The following is a 22,243-nucleotide window of genomic DNA, read 5'->3' as shown; positions in this document are numbered from 1 at the left end:
CCGACTGTCCTGCACCCACTGTTTGGCACTCCCTAGTGAGATGAAACGGGTACCTCAAACAGAAATGCAGAAATCACCCGTCTTCTGTGTGGCTCAGGCTGGGAGCTGTAGACCAGAGCTGTTCCTATTCGGCCATCTTGGCTCCCCCATAAGCATTGTTATCACAATGTAAAACCCGTTCTCTAATGCAAAAGAAAGCATCTAGCCTGGCAACTGACAATGCCAGGTGCTGGTGAGAATGCAGAGCAACTAGAACTTGCATTCACTGCTGGTGGGAATGCAAAATGGTGCAGCCGGTTTGTTTGTTGGTTTCTTACAAAGTTTAAGATACACTTGCCATATGCCCCTTAAAGATACACTTACCATATGGCCCAGCAATCCCATTCCCAGGCATTTGCCCAGGAATGAAAACGTATGTTTACACAAACACTTGTATGCAAATGTCTTAGCAGCTTACTCAAAATTGCTAAAAATTGAAAACAATTTTTTTTTTTTTTTTTTGAGACAGAGTCTTGCTCTGTCGCCCAGGCTGGAGTGCAGTGGCACAATCTCAGCTCACTGCAACCTCCACCTCCTGGGTTCAAACAATCCTCCTGCCTCAGCCTCCTGAGTAGCTGGAACTACAGGTGCATGCCACCACGCCAGGCTAATTTTTTTTTTTGTATTTTTAGTAGAGATGGGGTTTCACCGTGTTAGCCAGAGATGGTCTTGATCTCCTGACCTCGTGATCCGCCCGCCACAGCCTCCCAAAGTGCTGGGATTAAAGGCGTGAGCCACCGCGCCTGGCCAAAAACAACTTTGTCCATCAACTGATGAATGGATAAACAAACACCTTGCCATAGACTACTACTCAGCCATGAAAAAGAATAAACTATTAACACACACAACAACATGGATGAATCTCTAGTGCATTCTCCTAAGTGAAAGAAGCCAGACTCAAAAGCCTACATATTGTGTGATTCAATTTATATGACATTCTGGAAAAGGCAAAGCTATAGGAGATGAAGAACAGATGAGTGGTTACCAGAGGTCTGGGAACAGAAGGAAAGGGTGACTTCAATATGAGGGAATTTTGGGGGGTGATGGTAGTGTTGTGAATCTCGATTGTGGCATTAGTCACATAAATCTAAGCATTTGTCAAAACACAGAACTGTACACTAAAAAGAATCAATGTTACTGTATGTAAATAAGTAATTTCTGAATAGCCTGGTCCTAAAGCAAGGTTTCCCACCCTGAAGGTGATGTCAGCATCCAAGGTAGTCAGAGAACTGAGAGCCTTAAGTCCAGCTTCTGCTCAGTTCCCTTACTCCTTGTGAGCTCTCTCACCATCTGTAGGCCTACTTGCTATTGAGTCAGTTGCACAGCAGTGACTCCTCCAGGAGTCTGCAACTCTGATGCTGATAAAATTAGGATATTCAAATGATACAAAGATGGAACAAATATATTAACAAGGTAACAATGGGGCCAGGCACGGTGGCTGTAATCTCAGCACTTTGGGAGGCTGAGGCAGGAGGGCTGCTTGACCCCAGGAGTTTAAGACCAGCCTATGCAACATATTGTGACCTCATCTCTACAAAAAATACAAAAATTAGCTGAGCATGGTGGTAGGCATCTGTGATCCCAGATCCCAGCTACCTGGGAGGCTGAGGTGGCTGGATTCCTTGAGCCCAGGAGACGGAGGTTGCAGTGAGCCAAGATCCTGCCACTGCACTCCAGCCTGGGTGACAGAGGGGTACCCTGTCTCAAAAAATAAAAATAAAAAATAAAAAATAAAAAAACTAATGAAGAGCTCACCCAGTGGAAGATAGAGAGAAAGGCTTCTAGAATTGCCATGTCTGAATTACCAGGGGTGTGAAGCTAAGAGATTTAGATTATTCAATGAAATGAACAGTGTATCAATCTTTTCTACATATAATATGCATATTGGAGAAAAACAGTGTCATGGCTATTTACAACTTATGTTAAGAGAAAACCTATTTTACAAATAGGATGGAAGCTCATATACCAAGAAGTTGGCAGTGACTATTTCTGAGTGGGGGGACCATGGTTGATTTGCACTTCCTTTATCTCCTTATCTATATTTTCTGTAATAAACGTGTAAAAACATGTGGCTTTTGAAATTTAAAAAAATAGTGAAAATCACTTTTAGTACAAATATATGAAAAGATTTGATGGCACGAGGGGAAACTCAAAGTCTTAAAAATACTTAAGTTTATACTAAAATTAGTTTATAATTCCTGAGCACTGAAGCCTTAGGATAGCAGTCCATGATGATTCACTGGACAGAGGCAAACAGCCTTCATTATCTGCCCCAATAGTAAAATACACACTGTGGATCATCATTATGTAAAGAACTGAGCGTTGACTCTTGGACTGACTTAAGTTACAAAGATATTCTATTTGTGAAAAATGCTGAGCATGAATGATAACTACGCATACAAATAACAAATCCTGTTAGGCCAAAAGCTCTACTTAAAGTGGTCTCTTGACTTGGAGTTCGGAGCACATAATCATCTTCCCCAAGATAAACTAATGATATTTGCAAAATAATGAGATTTTACCCTTATTAGGTAGTAGTCTCTCTTGAAACCCACACAGATAGAATTTTCACACCACGCCATGGACTTGGGCACATCTGGCACACTAAAGTCCCCCTGAAAAAAGAGAGCAAGGATCCGAATGAAATAAACACTTTTTTTAAAAACCATGACTTTCCTGTTATTCTGCAACCTCCATTCTGCAAAACAACCCTCACCCTCATCGGGCACAATTCTACAGGCACAAGGCCAGGAAACTACCCTTAATAAAAATACAAGTCCATGAACTGGACAAAGTACATTTGGAAAAGGTGAAAACTCACTCTGAAATAAACCAATCTGTAAAAACACTGTAGAATCATATTACAAGTAGGCATCAACAAGCTCTCATGCACTTCATACCAGAGTATTCATTTCCATAGAATGACAAGACTGGAGTCCTGAACTTCATTAGAACCGAGCTACTGCAGCAGCTCCTACCCAACCATGGACCAAGGAACAGTGGACTTACCTGCAATTCATGAAATTCCCTGTCCTTCCAGAAATAGAGCTGCAGCTTCTTTTTTACTGCCACACACATCCGTAACATCTCCTCACCGGTCTCTGTGTGCTGGGAGGAGACACGCAGAGCAAATGAAAATAAATGACTCTCCCTAACTGAGTGATAACTAAATTAGAGATTGTCTACCTTGAAATTGCTACTAATCTGAAAATTCCCTGTAACACAGTCATCCTGCCAGGAAAGCTTAGCAGAAGAACACCATTCTCTAAGATGCACTAAGAAACAAATGACTGAGGAACACTTCCTCCCGAAGGGTTGCCAGCCAAAGACCACAGCACCAGCAAATCACATGGACATTCACAATTCAGAGGAGAAAATCCTGGGGCAGTCCTTCCCCTATATAACTCCTCCCTCCTTTTTTCTCTTAAATGTTTCTTGCTCCTGGCTGTCAACGCATGCTGGGTCAGGGGTGACCATGTGCCAGTGACATCAAGCCCACTTTCAAGCCTTTAAATAGCATGGAAAAGAATATTTCTAAGCATAAAATGATGCAGTGTCAATGTAGAACATAAATGCTAAAAAATGTAAGTTGAGTAGAGAGAGGGGTGAGGCAGATTCTGAAGAATGCAAGAATGACAAATTGGCAAAAATAAAGAGAGATGTCTTTTCTGAACAATGAAAGTCCCTAATGACAAAGACCTCAGTGATCTGTTTAGAATAAGAGTCCACTTAATGTCTTATAATTATCTTCATGATATTGTTACAGTCTTGCTTTCCCAATAATGGTTTGTCCAGGACAAGCGTTTTTGTCTTTGGTTAGTTGCCTCTTGCCAATAGCATTAGATTCACATTAACCCACACACAAGGAATGCAAATGCTTCAACTTCACACTACATACCAATAGAGAAATTTCTCTAATACAATTAAATATTCTCCTTGGGCTGGGTCCGGTGGCTCACACCTGTAATCCCAGCACTTTGGGAGGCCAAGGCAGGAGGATCACCTGAGGTCAGGAGTTCGAGACCAGCCTGGCCAACATGGTGAAATCCCATCTCTAATTTAAAAAATACAAAAAATAGCCGGACGTGGTGGTGCACGCCTGTAGTCCCAGCTACACAGGAGGCTGAGGCAAGAGAATCACTTGAGCCCAAGAGGCAGGGTTGCAGTGAGCCGAGATCGTGCCACTACACTCTAGCCTGGGCGACAGAACAAGACTCCATCTCAGGGGGAAAAAAAAAAAAATTATCTTTAGAGTCTTTGTTGGGTATGGATCATCAATGTCATTCTTCTCATCTAATGGTAGGAATGATGCAGGAAAGACTGTATTGATTACAGCATAAAGCCAAATTTCATCTTGGGTAAACTTACCTGGAGGTCACAAGTAAACAGTGATGCTCCCTTTGCCTTTGAAACAGTAGTGATTTGTTGAAATGTCAACAGGTCATGGACATAAATGTTATTTTCTGTTTGAGAGGAGGTATAACATCAGGATCAATGATCATAATTCTCTAGCATAGCCACTATCGAGGCAAAAAAAGTAACTGTGTTAACATCTAGAAGAAGCAAATGGCAGATGTTGGTTGAAGATGTCCCTCCAGTTTCACTAAGATGATTCATTCTCATCTATAACCAGTACAAAGCATTTAAGAGGTCACTTGGTCTTCTAAACTTGGATATTTTCTTCCTTAAACATCTGAGCTTGGCCTGGCATGGTGGCTCACACCTGTCATCCCAGCACTTTGGGAGGCTGAGATAGGCAGATCACTTGAGGTCAAGAGTTTGAGACCAGCCTGGGTAACACGGTGAAACTCCGTCTCTACTAAAAATACAAAAATTAGTTGGACATGGTGGTGGGTGCCTGTAATCCCAGCTACTCAGGGAGCTGAAGCAGGAGAATCCCTTGACCCAGGGAGGCAGAAGTTGCAGTAAGCCAGGGTTGCACCACTACACTCCAGCCTGGGCGACAGAGTGAGACTCCGTCTCAAAAAAAAAAAAATTGGGGCTGACTTGAGTAAAAGAGATCTTTCACTTCCAAAACACTTTCTTTTTTTTTTTTTTTTTTTTTTTTTGAGGCAGGGTCTCACTCTGTTGCCCAGGCTAGAGTGCATCAACAAAAGGGGCATGATCTCGCCTCACTACAGCCTTAACCTCCTTGAGGCTCAAGTGAGCCTCCTACCTCAGCCTCTTGAGTAGCTAGGACTACAGGCATGAACCACCACACCTGGCTAATTTTGTTTATTTTTTGTGGAGATGAGGTCTCCCTATGTTGCCCAGGCTGGTCTCAAACTCCTGGACTCAAGCAATCCTCCTGCCTTAGCTTCCCAAAGTGCTGGGATTACTGGTGTGAGCCACTGCAACAAGTCCAAAGCACTCATACTCTGTCCATTTCAAATCTGAAATTTTATGATGCAGTACTTGTACAAGAAATGGCTTTCAAAGCTACTCACATTAGGAGGCTCCAATTAGAAAAGGGAATTTTGTACTAACCCATGGCAAGGATTTCTTTCCTAGCAAAGCAATCAAAATAATCATTTTACCTGGGCCTCATATCTAGTTTTAGTCATGAGGATTAAGTTACCTCAGATGTTTATCTGTGGACCCAGGAACGTCATTTAACGTGATTTTACTCTTTGGGCCCCAGGGTCAATAGCACAAAGTGTGATCAGCTGCTAGTCCCCTGCATGTCCAGAAAAGGCCTCACTGGCTGCCTTCTATGAAATCACAGTTTTTCACATGAGGGCCTCAACAGTGTGGCCCTGCTCTGTCTCTTACCTGATATCCTGCCACTCTCCACCACATATCCTTAGTCTGGCCACAAGAAACTATTTGCCACAAACTCCCACATCTCAGGGCCTTTGTTCTAGTTGTTCCCTGTGTTTGTGATATGCTGCTGGCCTCTCTTCCTACTGAAAGTCTAGTTATCTACTAGACAATATAGTCCCTCCCATTACCAAGATTCCACAACACTTTTTATAAATTTTCACTTTAACTTACCACATTGTATCATGGTTACTTCCTGTCATGTAGTCTTCGTAATCAGAATGTAAGTCTCAAAAATAGCAACCATGTCTCACTGAACTTGGTATCCCCAATGTCTAGTCCAGACTTTGCACAGAATAGGCTCAATAAATATTTGATCAATGAATGAATGAATGAATGAATGAATAAAGTGAGACTCCTTGGAGAGCAGAGTTCGAGTCTATGGAGGATGCTGCTGCCTTTATTAACCATGTACCCTGTTACACCAGGTTTGGAACACGTCAGTTTGTTGTTCAGTAACCACTATCAAATTAACCATGAAAGGGTAAATTAGGTCATATCTTTTCTTGTTAGACACAGGATACAAATGCAACTCCTTTTCTTACCTAACAAGCTGACCAGAATCTTAAACTGGGAAACCACATGGATCTGGAAAACAGCAAATCATGAGACCCAATTAAACATTTCTGACAAGGTTTAGCAAATGTTCATTCAACAACAGTACTAAAAAGGGACCACAGAGCCTATCCAGTTACAGGGATCTCACTTATTTTTCTGGGCATTATAATTTCTGTGATTATCATTTCTGCTTGTGAGAGAGGATCTCAGGCACAAGATATATGGGCAGAGACCCCTGCATAAATGGAAGGTCAAAGAGAAGAGGATTCAGAGTTAATAAATAACATTACCAAAGTTCTAGTTTGACAGGGTCTCATATAAGTCAAATATTCTTGTAAGGACTGCCATCACTGCTTACCTGCTGAATCTTTTTGGAGAAGTTCTTATTGGATTTCTCTAGTGTCACTTCAAATCTGTTGCAACCTATGGAAAAGAAATAAACATTGGTAGTTCCAAATACAGCGATACATATAAAAACCACTACTAGAAAAATACTGCTCCATTCTGCTCTCCTACATAAATCTTTAGAAGTTCCTGAAAGACTAAAAATCAGAGATCTAAATAGCCAGCTGTCTTACGAGCACTGTAAGATGCTTTCAACTCCAATTTTAGAGCACAGCGTTTCATGCACCTTCACTCGGCATCAGCAGAAAGGATCACACAAAGTTTACTGAAGCTGCAAGGTACTTGTGAGTCTGAAGATCTTATCTTGCAAAATCACTACCTTGGCAAAGTGTTCCACAAGGAAGGGTGTAAAAAGTAACAGTCAAATATAAGAGCCCAAGCCATGAAACCCAGCCCAAAGCATCCTTAGATCTAGACCAACTAATTTCCAGCAACTACTCTAAGTTCTGTATCACGGAGACAGAGCAAACACTCAAACCCATCTCCAGAGCTAAAGCAATTCAATGCGTCTACACTTACTGCAACTTTCAGGTGATGCTACATCTGCTGGCACTGTTACAAAAAAGGGGAAGAAAGTTATATACCATAAAAACATGTGAATTCAGCCTTGCTGGGGATGACAAAAATATTCAGCCTCAAAAGTCACCAATGAGTCAAAAAGAGAATAATTATCATCATCATCATCATCAGAGCAGCTATCATTAAGCAATAACTACATACTGGGTTCCAGGTTTAAAAATTTATATATTTTTTTTCTGTAAACTCACAACTACTCCCAAGAAGTAGGTATTATTATTCCAAGTTCATATTTGAGGGGCCTGAGGGGTAAAGCAGTTAGGTACAGCCAGTGAGGGAGCCTACAAGCAAACCCAGGCTGACTCTAAAGCCTGTGCTCTGAGCCCATGCCCTGCTACCTGCCTTCTGCTTCATGGACAGGATGCTCGCACTGCTGACCTGAGTTGTTCCCCACAGCTAGCTCTGCCCTTGCCCTCTGGAAATCAGGGAGACTCTTTAGGGCAGCCATAAGAACTCATGCCACCAAAGCTGGTCTTACTTCTTTCATGTGTCCCTCAGCAGAGGGGATGAAGAAAGAGCCCTAAAGTTGCAGGGAGCGTGCCCTGGTATTCTGCTGTTACATTTCATGACGAAAAAAAACAATTCAGATACTTCCTACACTTGAAAGCATCCTATTATTGCGCTTAATACTTCTCTTTTCTTGTTTTTCTTTTTTTTTTTTTTTTGAGACAGAGTCTCATTCTGTTGCCCAGGCCGGAGTACAGTAGTGCGATCTCAGCTCACTGCAACTTCCACTTCCTGGGTTCAAGCAATTCTCGTGCCCTCAGCCTCTGGAGTAGCTGGGATTATAGGCATGGGATTAAATGGCTAGCATTATAGCCACCATGCCCGGCTAATTTTTGTATTTTTAGTAGAGACAGGGTTTCACCATGTTGGCCAGGCTGGCCTTGAACTCTCGACCTCAGGTGATCCACCCACCTCGGCCTCCCAAAGTGCTGGGATTACAGGTGTGAGCCACTGCCTCTGGCCTATAATTCTCTTTACAAATAGAATTTTCTAAGGCAGCGATTCTTAAACTTTTTTGTCTCAAAATCTTGATAATCTTAAAAATTACTGAGGACCTCAAAGAACTTTTTTGGGGGTTATATACATGAATATTTGCGTTAGAAATTTAAATACATACATTTAAAAACATGTATGTATTTAAAAATAACAATAATAACCCCATAAGTAAGAACCCACATCTGCTTCTGCATTTAATCTGTTTTGATAATTTAATTTGTTTTGGTTGAAGTATATGACAAAAAATCTGTCCTCATATAGATATATAGTTGAAAAGGGAAAAGTACTCTAATAGATTTTTCAGATTCTTCTTTGATACTACACCAACACTTAACAAATGTAATTTCTTATAAAGCGAAATCTCACACCTGTCAATGAACTTTTCATTTTCTGTTACGTCAAAAAGCATTGGTCTACCTTAAACTTTGAATGTATTTTTACTCACACATGATTTTAAAACTTCATGCATTAGTCATTTGGAAAATATTGGTTCACTGAGTTATGCAGATTTTCCAATCCAGACCTACATTTCATTATAGGATGTTAAAAAATGACACTCATTATTATCACCCCCAATCTCATCAGAAAAAATCTTTAATTATGGAGAAGCTGTCACACTCAGGGGAGTGAACACAAGTTTTCCATAATTCTATTTTTTTCTTAAAAGCTCTAACTTTATCATTCACAACAAATACTGCCAGTTGTTTACCTTAAAGTAACAGATTCCCTTTGTTCATAAAAAAAAAAAAAAAAAAAACAAAAACTGCCAAATATCCAAATGGTCTGAAAAAACCACAACCTGCCATTCTTTCAAACAAAAACAATACTCCCTGAAAAAAGTAGCCAGTTTAGCTCGTAACTCAATCACATAAGCCTTTTTCCCTTGAGACAGCCATCAGACTTCACACCTTAGCACACAGCAGAAGTGCTTTATGTATACTTCCCATTATATCATATGAGATTACTAAAAAGATGTGTTGCCAAGGCCGGGTGCAGTGGCTCACACCTGTAATCCCAGCACTTTGGGAGGCCGAGAAACCTCCCAGGTGTAGATCACCTAAGGTCAGGAGTTAAAGGTCAGCCTGGCCAACATGGTGAAATCCTGTCTCTACTGAAAATACAAAAATTAGCCAGGCATGGTGGTGGGCGCCTGTAATCCCAGTTACTCAGGAGGCTGAGGCATGAGAATTGCTTGAACCTGGGAGGGGGAGGTTGCAGTGAGCCGAGATTACACCATTGCATTCCAGCTTAGGTGACAAGTGTGAAATTGTCTCAAAAAAAAAAAAAAAGAAAGAAAAAAAAATAAAACCCATCACTTGAGGCAAGGAGTTTGGGGCCACCCTGGGCAAGAAGAGACACCTCATCTATACAAGAAGTGAAAAAACTATCTGGACATGCTGGTGTGTGCCAGTAGTCCTAGCTGCTTGAGAGGCTGAGGCGGGAGGATCACCTGAGCCTAGGAGTTATAGGTTGCAGTGAGTCACGATTGTGTCACTGCACTGTAGTCTGAGTGACAGAATGAGACGATCTCAAAAAAACAAACAAACAAAAACCCACCGTGAGCACATGGTGAGAATTACACAGTGACTATCAGTACAGCTTGGTACCACTTTTTTTCGTTTTTTTAAAAAAGTCTCTATTTGAAGTTAGGTACTACTGTTCTGATTTGTGTTCAGGTACTAACTAGTTTTAATTACCATTCCTTTTGCACCATCATTGTAAATGTCAATACAGTGAAAAAAAAAAAAAGAAACGAAAAACGAAATGTTTTAGTGTTTCTGCAAACTTGGTTTTGTCCTTGTAGGTCCTCTGAAAGGATCTTGAGGATCCCCAGGGGTCTAGAGACCACACTTTGAGAACACTGCTCTAGGATGACAGCATGACTGAAATAAACCTGGAGTTGTAAAGACCTCAGACATGAACTAATCTAATTCCTCTCAGTTCAAAATAAGAGTGGACTGGGTTGGGCACAGTGGCTCATGCCTGTAATCCCAGCACTTTGGGAGGCCAAGGCGGGCGGATCACTTGAGGTCAGGAATTCCAGACCAGCCTGGCCAACATGGTGAAACCCTGTCTCTAAAAAAGTACAAAAATTAACTGGGCATGGTGGCGCGCATCTGTAGTCCCAGAACTTCGGGAGGCTGAGGTGGGCAGATCACTTGAGCCCAGGAATTCAAGTCCAGCCTGGGTAATCTGGCGAAACCCCATCTCTACAAAAGATACAAAAATGGCTCAGCCCAAAATCTCCCTAAGCTGATAAGCAACTTCAGCAAAGTCTCAGGATACAAAATCAATGTGCAAAAATCACAAGCATTCTTATACACCAATAACAGACAAACAGCCAAATCATGAGTGAACTCCCATTCACAATTGCTTCAAAGAGAATAAAATACCTAGGAATCCAACTTACAAGGGATGTGAAGGACCTCTTCAAGGAGAACTACAAACCACTGCTCAATGAAATAAAAGAGGACACAAACAAATGGAAGAACATTCCATGCTCATGGATAGGAAGAATCAATATCGTGAAAATGGCCATACTGCCCAAGGTAATTTACAGATTCAATGCCATCCCCCTCAAGCTACCAATGACTTTCTTCACAGAATTGGAAAAAAACTACTTTAAAGTTCGTATGGAACCAAAAAAGAGCCCACATTGCCAAGTCAATCCTAAGCCAAAAGAACAAAGCTAGAGGCATCACGCTGCCTGACTTCAAACTATACTACAAGGTTACAGTAACCAAAACAGCATGGTACTGGAACCAAAACAGAGATACAGACCAATGGAACAGAACAGAGGCCTCAAAAATAATACCACACATCTACAACCATCTGATCTTTGACAAACCTGACAAAAACAAGAAATGGGGAAAGGATTCCCTATTTAATAAATGGTGCTGGGAAAACTGGCTAGCCATATGTAGAAAGCTGAAACTGGATCCCTTCCTTACACCTTATACAAAAATTAATTCAAGATGGATTAAAGACTTAAATGTTAGACCTAAAACCATAAAAACCCTAGAAGAAAACCTAGGCAATATCATTCAGGACATAGGCATGGGCAAGGACTTCATGTCTAAAACACCAAAAGCAATGGCAACAAAAGCCAAAATTGACAAATGGGATCTAATTAAACTAAAGGGCTTCTGCACAGCAAAACAAAACTACCATCAGAGTGAACAGGCAACCTACAGAATGAGAGAAAATTTTTGAAATCTACTCATCTGACAAAGGGCTAATATCCAGAATCTACAAAGAACTCAAACAAATTTACAAGAAAAAAACAAACAACCCCAACAAAAAGTGGGTGAAGGGTATGAACAGACACTTCTCAAAAGAAGACATTTATGCAGCCAACAGACACATGAAAAAATGCTCATCATCATCACTGGCCAACAGAGAAATGCAAATCAAAACCACAGTGAGATACCAACTCACACCAGTTAGAATGGCAATCATTAAAAAGTCAGGAAACAACACATGCTGGAGAGGATGTAGAGAAATAGGAACACTTTTACACTGTTGGTGGGACTGTAAACTAGTTCAACCATTGTGGAAGACAGTGTGGCAGTTCCTCAAGGATCTAGAACTAGAAATACCATTTGATCCAGCCATCCCATTACTGGGTATATACCCAAAGGATTATAAATCATGTTAGTATAAAGACACATGCACACGTGTTTAATGCAGCACTGTTCACAATAGCAAAGACTTGGAACCAACCCAAATGTCCATCAATGATAGACTGGATTAAGAAAATGTGGCACATATACACCATGGAATACTATGCAGCCATAAAAAAGGATGAGTTCATGTCCCTTGTAGGGACATGAATGAAGCTGGAAACCATCATTCTCAGCAAACTATTGCAAGGACAAAAAAACTAAACAGCACATGTTCTCACTCATAGGTGGGAATCGAACAATGAGAACACTTGGACACAGGAAGGGGAACATCACACACCAGGGGCCTGTCATGGGGTGGGGGGAGGGGGGAGGGAAAGCATTAGGAGATTTACCTAATGTAAATGACGAGTTAATGGGTGCAGCACACCAACATGGCACATGTATACATAGGTAACAAACCTGCACGTTGTGCACTTGTACCCTAGAACTAAAAAAAAAAAAAGTGGAAAAAAAAACCTAAAAAAAAAAAAATCTAAGTACTGCTAAAAAAAAAAAGATACAAAAATGGGTTAGGCATGGTGTATATGCCTGTGGTCCCATCTACCTGGGAGGCTGAGGTGGGAGGATGGCTTGAACCCAGGAGGTTGAGGCTGCAGTGAGCCAAGATAGCGCCACTACACTCCAACCTAGGCAACAGAGCAAGACCCTGTCTCAAAAAATAAAGGAGCAGAATGAAGCCTAGAGATGTCTATTGAGGAATATTTATACTCATATTTTAGAATCAACCAATTAAAAACACATTTATTGAATAATTACTAGGCTAGACATATCAGAGGATAAAAATGTCACTGGCTCAACTGAGCTCCAGGGAGATGACTCAGATCAGATCAGAGCCTACGATCCCTAGCCCTAGTCTTTTCTTCACCCTATTATCCCCTCCCTTTCCTCAGAAAGACAGTCTACCCATAGACCTATTTAGGCTTGAATATCTCAAATCTAGAAACCAAATTAACCCTAGAACTAATTCACACAAGCCCAGGTCTATTTCTGGCCCACACCAGGCCAGATCTGGGCCAGAACTAAACTGTTCACCTATAGGGAAAAATGGCATTTCTTGAAGAAAAGCTTCAAATCAGAATTTGATTTCCTAATTGTCTATATTTAATCTACCTATGGCAAAAGGAAGGCCCAGGAACATTAACTAATTTGTCAAAGTTGACATGATAAAATGATCACAGGGCAAGGAATAGTCGCCACCAGGGTTCCAAGCCAGATTAACACTAATATTACCAGTTTAGGTCTATACTGTGTTGAGACTTCAATTATGAAGTCTTGTTTTCAATTTCTGATCACCACTTACATCTGAAAGCAAAGCAGAGAGTCAAAAAACAGTTGTTGAATGCTGAATAAAGATAAGCATTTTTAGCTTTAAAATTAAAATGTGAGCTTGATATTAAAATTATAGACCAGGCAAATATCACAGAATGCAAATATTTTGGCTCTGAGAACTAAAAAAAAAATTTTTTTTTTGAGACAAGGTCTGTTGCTGAGGCTGGAGAGCAATGGTGTCATCATAGCTCACTGCAGCCTCAACCTCCTGGGCTCAAGCAATCCTCTCGCCTCAGCCTCCAGAGCAGCTGGAATTAGAAGCACGTGCCACCACATCCAGCTAATTTTTTGTAGACAGGGTGTTGCTATGTTGCCCAGGCTGGTCTCGAACTCCTGGCCTCAATCATTTCTCCTACTTCAGTCTCCCAAAGTGCTGGGATTATAGGCATGAGCCACTTCGCTGGCCATGAGAATTAAAAATTTGAAACATTAAAACAAAGATCAACAATGTACTGCTCCAGGGCCTAATTGAGGCCTTTGCATGTTTTTGTAAATAAAGTTTTATTGGAACATAGCCACACCTATTCATTACATATTGCCTACAGCTGCTTTCATGTTACAAAGGCAGAGTTAAGTAGTTACAACACTGCAAAGCCTAAAATATTTATTCTCTGGACCTTTTCAGAACAAGTTTGCTGACCCCTGATTTAGAGGACTGTTGAAAAACTTAGAAATGAAATAAATTATCTATTTTGTTCTCTGGTTTCTTTTCTTACCTGCCGCAGAAACTGACCAGGATATCTTCTCTTTCCCGAGTGCACTAGTAAGGTGCTTTTTCCCCCCAGTGTTACCCTTGCTCCAGGTTCCAAAAGAGAGTTCTATTTATCTTAAGCTATCTCTTAAGCTATTTACCAGAGAAATATATATTATACTGAAGGATATGAAACTAACTGCAGATTTCTGTAGAGTGGCTCCAGGGCATAATACCTAAACACATCTATTCTCCATAAAGACAGCACAGAAATGAAAACAGGGAAGGGCAGTGAGATACTTTCTGCCCCAATAAAAAACACTCTTTAACAGAATACATTTCAAATACTTTAGTTATTACTCTACATTACTGACAGTCACATTTGATTAGAACTTTAGTTTTCACAGTTTCTTCAAGCCTATTATTGCATCCGCCCCAACAACTTTGTGAGACAGAGAGTTTATAGAAAACTGATGTTGGAAAGAACCTGCTCTGTCGCGCAGCCAGGGGGAAGTGCACATGAAGGCAAACCCTGGTCCTCTCTTCTTGGTCTACCGCTCATAAGCTAACAAGATATTTTAAATCAATGTTGCCTAATTTTTTTCCTACCACCACACCATATATACAGGAATCTTATGCCCATTAGTAGTATTTCTTATTATTGGTAGTGAGTCTCTAAGAAAAGAGGAGGAAAACAACCTCCTCCTCTTTTCTTAGAGACTCCTTACCAGTAATAAGTAATTCAGTAATAAGTAAACCAGCAATTCATCCTCACCTCCCAAATGCAGGTAGGGCAATACAATTTGGAGGAGAAAAACCCTAGCCATTCTCAAGTCTTCTCCCCATTTTCCCACTGTGCTCCCTCTAACCTTCAATCTCTCTTTTAATGGTCCAGGCATAACTGATTTCACAGTTGTATACTGGCTGACTATTAAAACTTATTTTTTTGCATGAGCAATGTGCACTTACCAACGTCCTTCCGAATCCTATAGAGAAGAAGATGTCCTTGTTTGGTTCCCACAAGAAGCCATTCCTCTGGGGGGAAAAAAAAACAGCTTTGAGAAAGGTCAACCAGCTTGAGTATAATCCTATTTTTTTTAGCTGGGGCTTGTAATCAGAAATCAATGTGTCAAGAAAATGAGTTGCTTTTGATAGCAGGTGTTTTGCAAAGCTAAGGAATGTTTACACTCATGTTTGACAATCAACCACTTAAAAACACATTTATTGAATAATTACTAGGCTAGACAGATCAGAGGATAAAAATGTCACTGGCTCAATTGTTTTAATGTTAAACTAATAAAAAAGATAGAAGGGCTTTGTATTTTTAAGATTAAATGATTATGATTTTTATTTTTTATGTATATACTTTTATTAAGATATATACCTTTAGATATATATTTTTAAATTCTGCTAAAAAGAATATGATGAAAGTTTATAAAATCACAAAATGGAAGTACAAACGTGAAACCAGGTATCCAACCTCAGAAATAATAGCTAAGAGGCATCCTTTAAATGCTTTTACTTTCAGGAAAATAAATGACATAGCGTAATAAGCTTACAGAATTCATTATCTCAAAAGATAGTCTAGTAGAATATATTTAATAACAAGTGTTGATGAGAATATAAAGAAATTAGAACCCTCATACACTGCTGGCAGGAATGTAAAATGGGACAGCCACTTTGGAAAAGTCTAGCAGCTCCTCAAAAGGCTAAACATAGCTACCCTGGGACCCGGCAATTCCACTCCTGGGCACACACCCAACAGAAATGAAAACATATTCTACATAAAAACTTGTACACAAATGTTCACAGCAGTATTATCTGTAATAGCTAAAAGATGGAAACAAACCAAATGTCCACCAACTGATGAACGGATAAACAAAATGTGGCATGTCTATATAATGGAATATTAGCTCACAATGAAAAGAAAGGAAGTATGGATATATGCTACAACACAGATGAACCTGAAAACATGATGCTAACTGAAGGAAGCCAGACAAAAGGCCACATGATTCCATTTATATGAAATGTCCAGAGTAGGCAAATCCACAGACGCAGAAAGATTAGTGGTTGCCCAGGGCTGGTGGGCTTGGGGGAAATTGGAAAGTAAATACTAATGGGTACTGAGTTTCTTCTGAAAGTGATGAATATGTTTTAAAATTAATTGTGGTGATAGTTGCACAACTCTGTGAATGTACTAAAGACCATTTAATTGTACACTTTTTTTTTAACTTTTATTTTTTTAAGATAGGGTTCCACTCTGTTGCCCAGGCTAGAGAGCAGTGGTGTGATCATGGCTCACTGCAGCCTCCACCTCCCTAGCTCAAGTGATCCACCCACTTCAGCCTCCTGAGTGGCAAGAAATACAGGCATGCACCACCATGCTTAGCTATTTTTTAAAAAATGTTCATAGAGATGAGGGCTCACAATATTGCCCAATCTGGTCTCCAACTCTTGACCTCAAGCAATGCCCCTTCAGCTTCCCAAAGTGTTGGGATTACAGGGGTGAGCAACTGTGCCCAGCCAAATTGTACATTTTAAAAGATGGTCTAGGCTAGTGGTTCTTAAACTTTAGTGTATCACAATTATTTGAGAGTTTGTTAAAATACAGAATGCTAGGCTCTACCCCGGAGCATCTGATTTAGTAGGTTTAAAAGTAGGCCCAGGAATTTTCACTTCTAACAACTTCCCAGATGATGCTGATGCTGGTGGTTCAAGGACCACATTTTGGGAGGCACTGGTCTAGGTAAAAAGAGGCTCAGAAAGAGTTTAAATAATTACCCTGACAGACCCATATTACATCATTCAAGGAAGGTAAGCATGTACAGATACTTCCTTAGCTTTTTGCACATAAAGGTCATTCATTCCTTTCATAAACTCTTTTGATTGTTGACCTCTGTAAAATAAAATCTTGGATAATGGTACAAATAGATAACTTTTACTGAGCATGCATTGTGTTCCGGGAAATGCTAAATGCATCTGTTATTTCACTAATCCTCACAACTATCTTTTGAAGTAAGTCCTTTTTTCAAATCCCCATTTTATAGATGAGGAAGTTGAGGCCTAGGGAATATATAACTTTTCCAGAGTCACACATGTGGCAAGCAGCAGAGTTGGGATCCCAACCCCAATTTGTCTGATTCCCAACCACATGCTGTGATGTACTTACTAAGGCACCCATGTCAAAAAAATGGGTGTCGGCCAAAGGTTGTCTGAATGGCAGTAGTTATATTTATAAAAACAGGTCAGCATCTACATTCCTTATCCAAAGGATCAATAGTATTTCTCCAGGATGACGTTCTTAGTCATCCAGAAAAACAGAGTGATTCTATTTTCTTTGATTTGGGGTCTTGAAGGAAAGGCAGGTCACAAAAAGTAATAGCACTGTGTGCTCTTAATAACATAAGTTGAAATCAGAAATAACAGCAGCTCTAATGAGAAGGCTGGAGATGTATGCTGCGGCAGAACATGAAAAAATAAAAGAATTCATTTTGCAATGTTTGCTTTGTAAAAGATACTATATTTAGAACTTTATAGATATCATGATATCAAGCAATTTGGCAATACTAAAGTTGATTTTTAGGCCACCCACTGATATTTCAGATATAAATAAAATGAAGTGGAAAGTTTTAAAAAACCCACTCATAACATACATAAAAATCTATAACCAAAACAAAGGCTAACATAATGTTCATCATCTTCCCCATCCTTCTCTCTCCACTCTGTCCCCCAAATCCCCACCAGTTCATGCTTTTCTTTATCTCCTTTAATAGCCTCAGCTTCCTCCCAAGTTGGCCAGGGTCTATCAATTTTACCTCTAATGGTACCTCATGACAGCCTCCTCCTGTAGAGTCTCTCCAGGGACCCCTGTGACAGCTTCAACTGGTCTCATTCACTCCATGCATTCTCTCACATTTGCTGTCAGTTATCTTAGAGCAGATCTCTAATGCTGGCACACTGGGGCTTAAAAAATCCTATGAAGCTACACTACCAAAATATGAAGTCAAATTCCTAAACATGACATTCAAGAGTCTATTTTCCATTTTTATTGAAATGTTTCTTGCCAATAGATTTTTTAATTTACTTTTTTTTTTTTCTTGTGAACCCAAACTAAGACATGCCAAAACATTTTTAAAAATCCAATGTCGGGCCGGGCGCAGTGGCTCACGCCTGTAATCCCAGCACTTTGGGAGGCCGAGGCGGGCGGATCACAAGGTCAGGAAATGGAGACCATCCTGGCTAACACAGTGAAACTCTGTCTCTACTAAAAAATACAAAAAATTAGCCGGACGTGGTGGCGGGTGCCTGTACTCCCAGCTACAAGGGAGGCTGAGGCAGGAGAATGGTGTGAACCCAGGAGGCGGAGCTTGCAGTGAGCCGAGATGGCGCCACTACACTCCAGCCTGGGCGACAGAGCCAGACTCCGTCTCAAAAAAAAAAAAAAGAAAAAAAAGAAAAATCCAATGCCTAGGGGCCAGGCATGGAGGCCGAGGTGGGCGAATCATTGGAGGTCAGGAGTTTGAGACTAGCCTGGCCAACATGGTGAAACCCCGTCTCTACTAAAAAATACAAAAATTAGGCCGAGTGTGGTGGCTCATGCCTGTAATCCCAGCACTTTGGAGGGCCAAGGCAGCAGATCACCTGAGGTCAGGAGTTCAAGACCAGCCTGGCCAACACAGTGGAACCTCGTCTCCACTAAAAATACAAAAATTAGCCAGGCATGGTGGTGTGTGTGCCTATAATCCCAGCTACTCAGGAGACTGAGGCAAGAGAATTGCATGAACCCCGGAGGGAGAGGTTGCAGTGAGCTGAGATCGTACCACTGCACTCCAGCCTGGGTGACAGGGCAGGACACTATCTCAAAAAAAAAAATTAGCCAGGTGTGGTGGCGAGCACCTGTAATCCCAGGTACTCGGGAGGCTGAGACAGGAGAACCACTTGAACCCAGGAGGCCGAGGCTGCAGTGAGTGGAGATTGTGCGCCACTGCACTCCAGCCTGGGTGACAAGTGTGAAATTCTGCCTCAAAAAAAAAAAATTAATTAATTAAAAAGATAAAATGTCTATTCTACTGGTCATAAAAGGGAATCAATCTGATGGATTAAATTCTCTGAACTTTTAAATCAACCTGATTGATTACATGTGCCATTAGCCAGAGGACCTGTCCCATGTTGGGTCCTCCACTCTCTAGGACACGTTATTTAACACAGCTGTGCACGCACAACACAGAGGATGACAAGCCTGCAGAGCACACGCAGCATGGGATGGACAGTGCCTTCTGAGACTCAATACAGTAACACACAACAGAAAGCGAGACATACTATGCAAACACATAACGCACACATAAACAAAGCAGTATCAGCCCTAGAAAACTCCTGACGGCCTAACCCTGAGCCACAAGGTTGGACTTAATTCCTCCTGAGAAGGAGGGCTAGGCCCTATTGCTCATAATTACCCTAATGGAGCTCCTTCCAACAGTGCAATGCAGTCCAACTTCATGTAATAAATTCCATTTCTGGCCCAATGCTGGCCACTGCAGGGAACACAAAGATGAGTAAGATAGTAGTCACTTCCCTTTGTTGGGTAACATGGCAAATAACAGTACTTCTCATCTGGGCATAAGCCCCCAGTTAGCTGCATTAGAATCACCTGGACTTATTAAAAATGCACATTCCTAGGCCCTGCACACGGAGATTCAGATTCAATGGCTTTGAGGTGTTACCCTGAAATTTACATTTTAAAATTTAATCTTGTTGGCTGGGCAAAGTGGCTCACGTCCGTAATCCCAGCACTTTGGGAGGCTAAGGTGGGCGGATCACCTCAGGTCAGGAGTTTGAGATCAGCCTGGCCAACATGATGAAACCCTGTCTCTACTAGAAGTACAAAAATTAGCCAGGTATAGTGGTGGGTGGCAGTAATCCTAGCTACTCGGGAGGCTGAGGTACGACAGTGGCTTGTACCTGGGAGGCGGAGGTTGCAGTGAGCTGAGATTGCACCACTGCACTCCAGCCTGGGCGACAGAGCGAGACTCAGTCTCAAAAAATAATAATAAAATAAAATTAAATAAAATTAAATTTTGTTATTTGTTTTTATGAAACATTTATGTAGTTCCAAAGCTAAAACGATGAAAAGTCTAGTTTCTATCATTGTCCATTTTATCCTCTCCTCTCTCTTCTGCTATGGGCATCATTTTAGTAATTTTTGACTTATCTTTCCATTGTTTCTCTGGAAAATGTAGGTATGTATGTATATATAGACATACAGATACTCATATATACACATGAAGTCTGCATTTTTTACAGGCTTTGAATATACATTCAAGTTTGAGAACCAGGCTCTAGAAGCAGACATGATTTACAAGGCATGTGACCTTGGAAAAATTTCTTAAATTTTCTAAGCCTTAGGTCCTTCTTCTGTAAAATGGAGTCTTATTTTATAAAAGCCTAATACAGATTAGCATTTAACAACTGCAAGCTATTACTATTCATATTAACATTATTCATTAAATATATATTTAATGAATACCCATTGAGTCAGGAAACGTTTTAGGTACTGCAGACATAGCAATGTAGAAAACAAAGATACTGCCCTGAGGGAACTTATATTCTAACGTGGAGTGAGAGAGGCAATAATAATTAAATACATAAAATAACAGTAGATGGTGACCCATGATTAGAAGATAAGGCTAAGAAAACAGCACATTGGTGGATGTGGCAATCTCTTTTATATAGGATACGTAGGGAAGGTTTTGCTGATTTGGGTGACATTTCAGCAGAGAACTGAGTGAAATGAGGAATGAACCATATACACAAAGGCAAGTGAGTGCCAGGCCGAGGAAACAGCAAATGTAAAGGCCCTGAGGTGGGTATGTGCTTTGTGCATTGATGGAACAAGGAAGGCTGTGTAGGACTAGTACCAGAAAGGAGTGAGAGGTAAGTGCACAGGAGACAGGGAAGTAATGAGGGCCTGATCATGTCAGATGTTGCCAGGCAGGGTGAAAACTTTGGAACTTATTCTAGTTGTGATGTGATACCATGAGAGGGTTTTGAGCAAAGGATGGAATCAGATTTAAGTTTTCAAAGTTTCACTCTACCTGGTAGATAAAAAACTGAAAATGGCACATTGGCAAATATAGGGTGATCAATGAGAAGACTACTACAGTAATTCAGGTGACAGATGATGGTGCCTTCAAGAGTAGTAATCGTCAAGATAGAGAGAAATGACTGGATTTCAGATTTATTCTAGGGGTAGAACACACAAGATTTGCTGACAGATGGGATACAGTGTAAAACGGAATTAAAGAAGTCAAAAACGATTCCAAAGCTTCTGTCCTTAGTCAAAGAGGTAAATAGAAATGCCACTTGCTGAGATGTAGGATACAGGAGGACAGCCATGTTTGAGGAGAGAGGAATCAAGAATAGTTTTGGCTATGCTACTAGACATCCAAATGAAGATGCTGAAAAGGCAGCAGGATTATACAACTTTGGAGTTTAGAAAGAAATCATCCTCATCATGTTCTCCTGATTTCTATTTCCCAGGAGACAAAGTAGGTTGTCTCTAAGACATTTACACCTCAAATATTATTTGGCCCTGTGTGACCTGCCTCTGGAAGTTCCTGGACGAACTTTCCATCCAAAGGCACAATGTAGTTAAAAAGGGGTAATGACTAGAAAGAGCAATAATTACTGCTGCTCAAATCTGGAAATAAAGCACTTCTGAAGCAGGAGGCACTTAATGGCCTCTTGTAACCTAATATGTACCTAAGCACCTTAGGAAGCAAAGAGCATTTCTCCTGTTTGGTGGGTGATCAAGGAAGGCCAAAAGCTACCTATCGTTTCAAAACTGTGTTCCTGAAAACCACAGGTGTAAGAAATCTTTACCGTGACAAAGTGGAGTTGGTGAGAGTCTAGGAGCACTATGTGCTAATGGTCCAACAGGAGATCAGAGTCAAGGATTCTGACGAGCTAAGTCAAGTGTAGCAACAGCTGCATTAATCCCTTTCAGAAACATATGTCCTTAGCTGAGTTGGGTACCCCCTCATCCATGTTGCAATAATAGGCAGCATATGTCTCTAGTATTATAATCTGTTCACGTGTCTTTGTCCCCCAATTTGTGTCCTAGGAGCACAGACACTGTTTC

At 40.8% G+C, this 22,243-nt stretch overlaps 1 protein-coding gene across 2 annotated transcripts in view; it reads right to left on the bottom strand.

The window, feature by feature from the left end:
• Positions 1-22,243, bottom strand: part of VPS39 (VPS39 subunit of HOPS complex) — a 56,422-nt gene that overhangs the window by 32,586 nt on the left and 1,593 nt on the right. Inside the window, exons 2-8 of one of the 2 annotated variants that reach the window (XM_055278846.2) lie at positions 15,076-15,141; positions 7,342-7,374; positions 6,776-6,840; positions 6,405-6,447; positions 4,408-4,502; positions 3,049-3,147; positions 2,562-2,654 (exon numbers count right to left, since the gene is read on the bottom strand). In XM_055278846.2, the coding sequence (XP_055134821.1) occupies positions 2,562-2,654; positions 3,049-3,147; positions 4,408-4,502; positions 6,405-6,447; positions 6,776-6,840; positions 7,342-7,374; positions 15,076-15,141 (494 nt within the window). The remainder of the gene's footprint in view (positions 1-2,561; positions 2,655-3,048; positions 3,148-4,407; positions 4,503-6,404; positions 6,448-6,775; positions 6,841-7,341; positions 7,375-15,075; positions 15,142-22,243) is intronic. The other variant, XM_055278847.2, reaches the window with a different exon arrangement.

Source organism: Symphalangus syndactylus, chromosome 5 (genome assembly GCF_028878055.3).
Source record: "Symphalangus syndactylus isolate Jambi chromosome 5, NHGRI_mSymSyn1-v2.1_pri, whole genome shotgun sequence".
Taxonomy (NCBI): domain Eukaryota; kingdom Metazoa; phylum Chordata; class Mammalia; order Primates; family Hylobatidae; genus Symphalangus; species Symphalangus syndactylus.
Note: the sequence above shows the minus strand (reverse complement) of the source record. Positions and strands in the feature narration are given on the sequence as shown.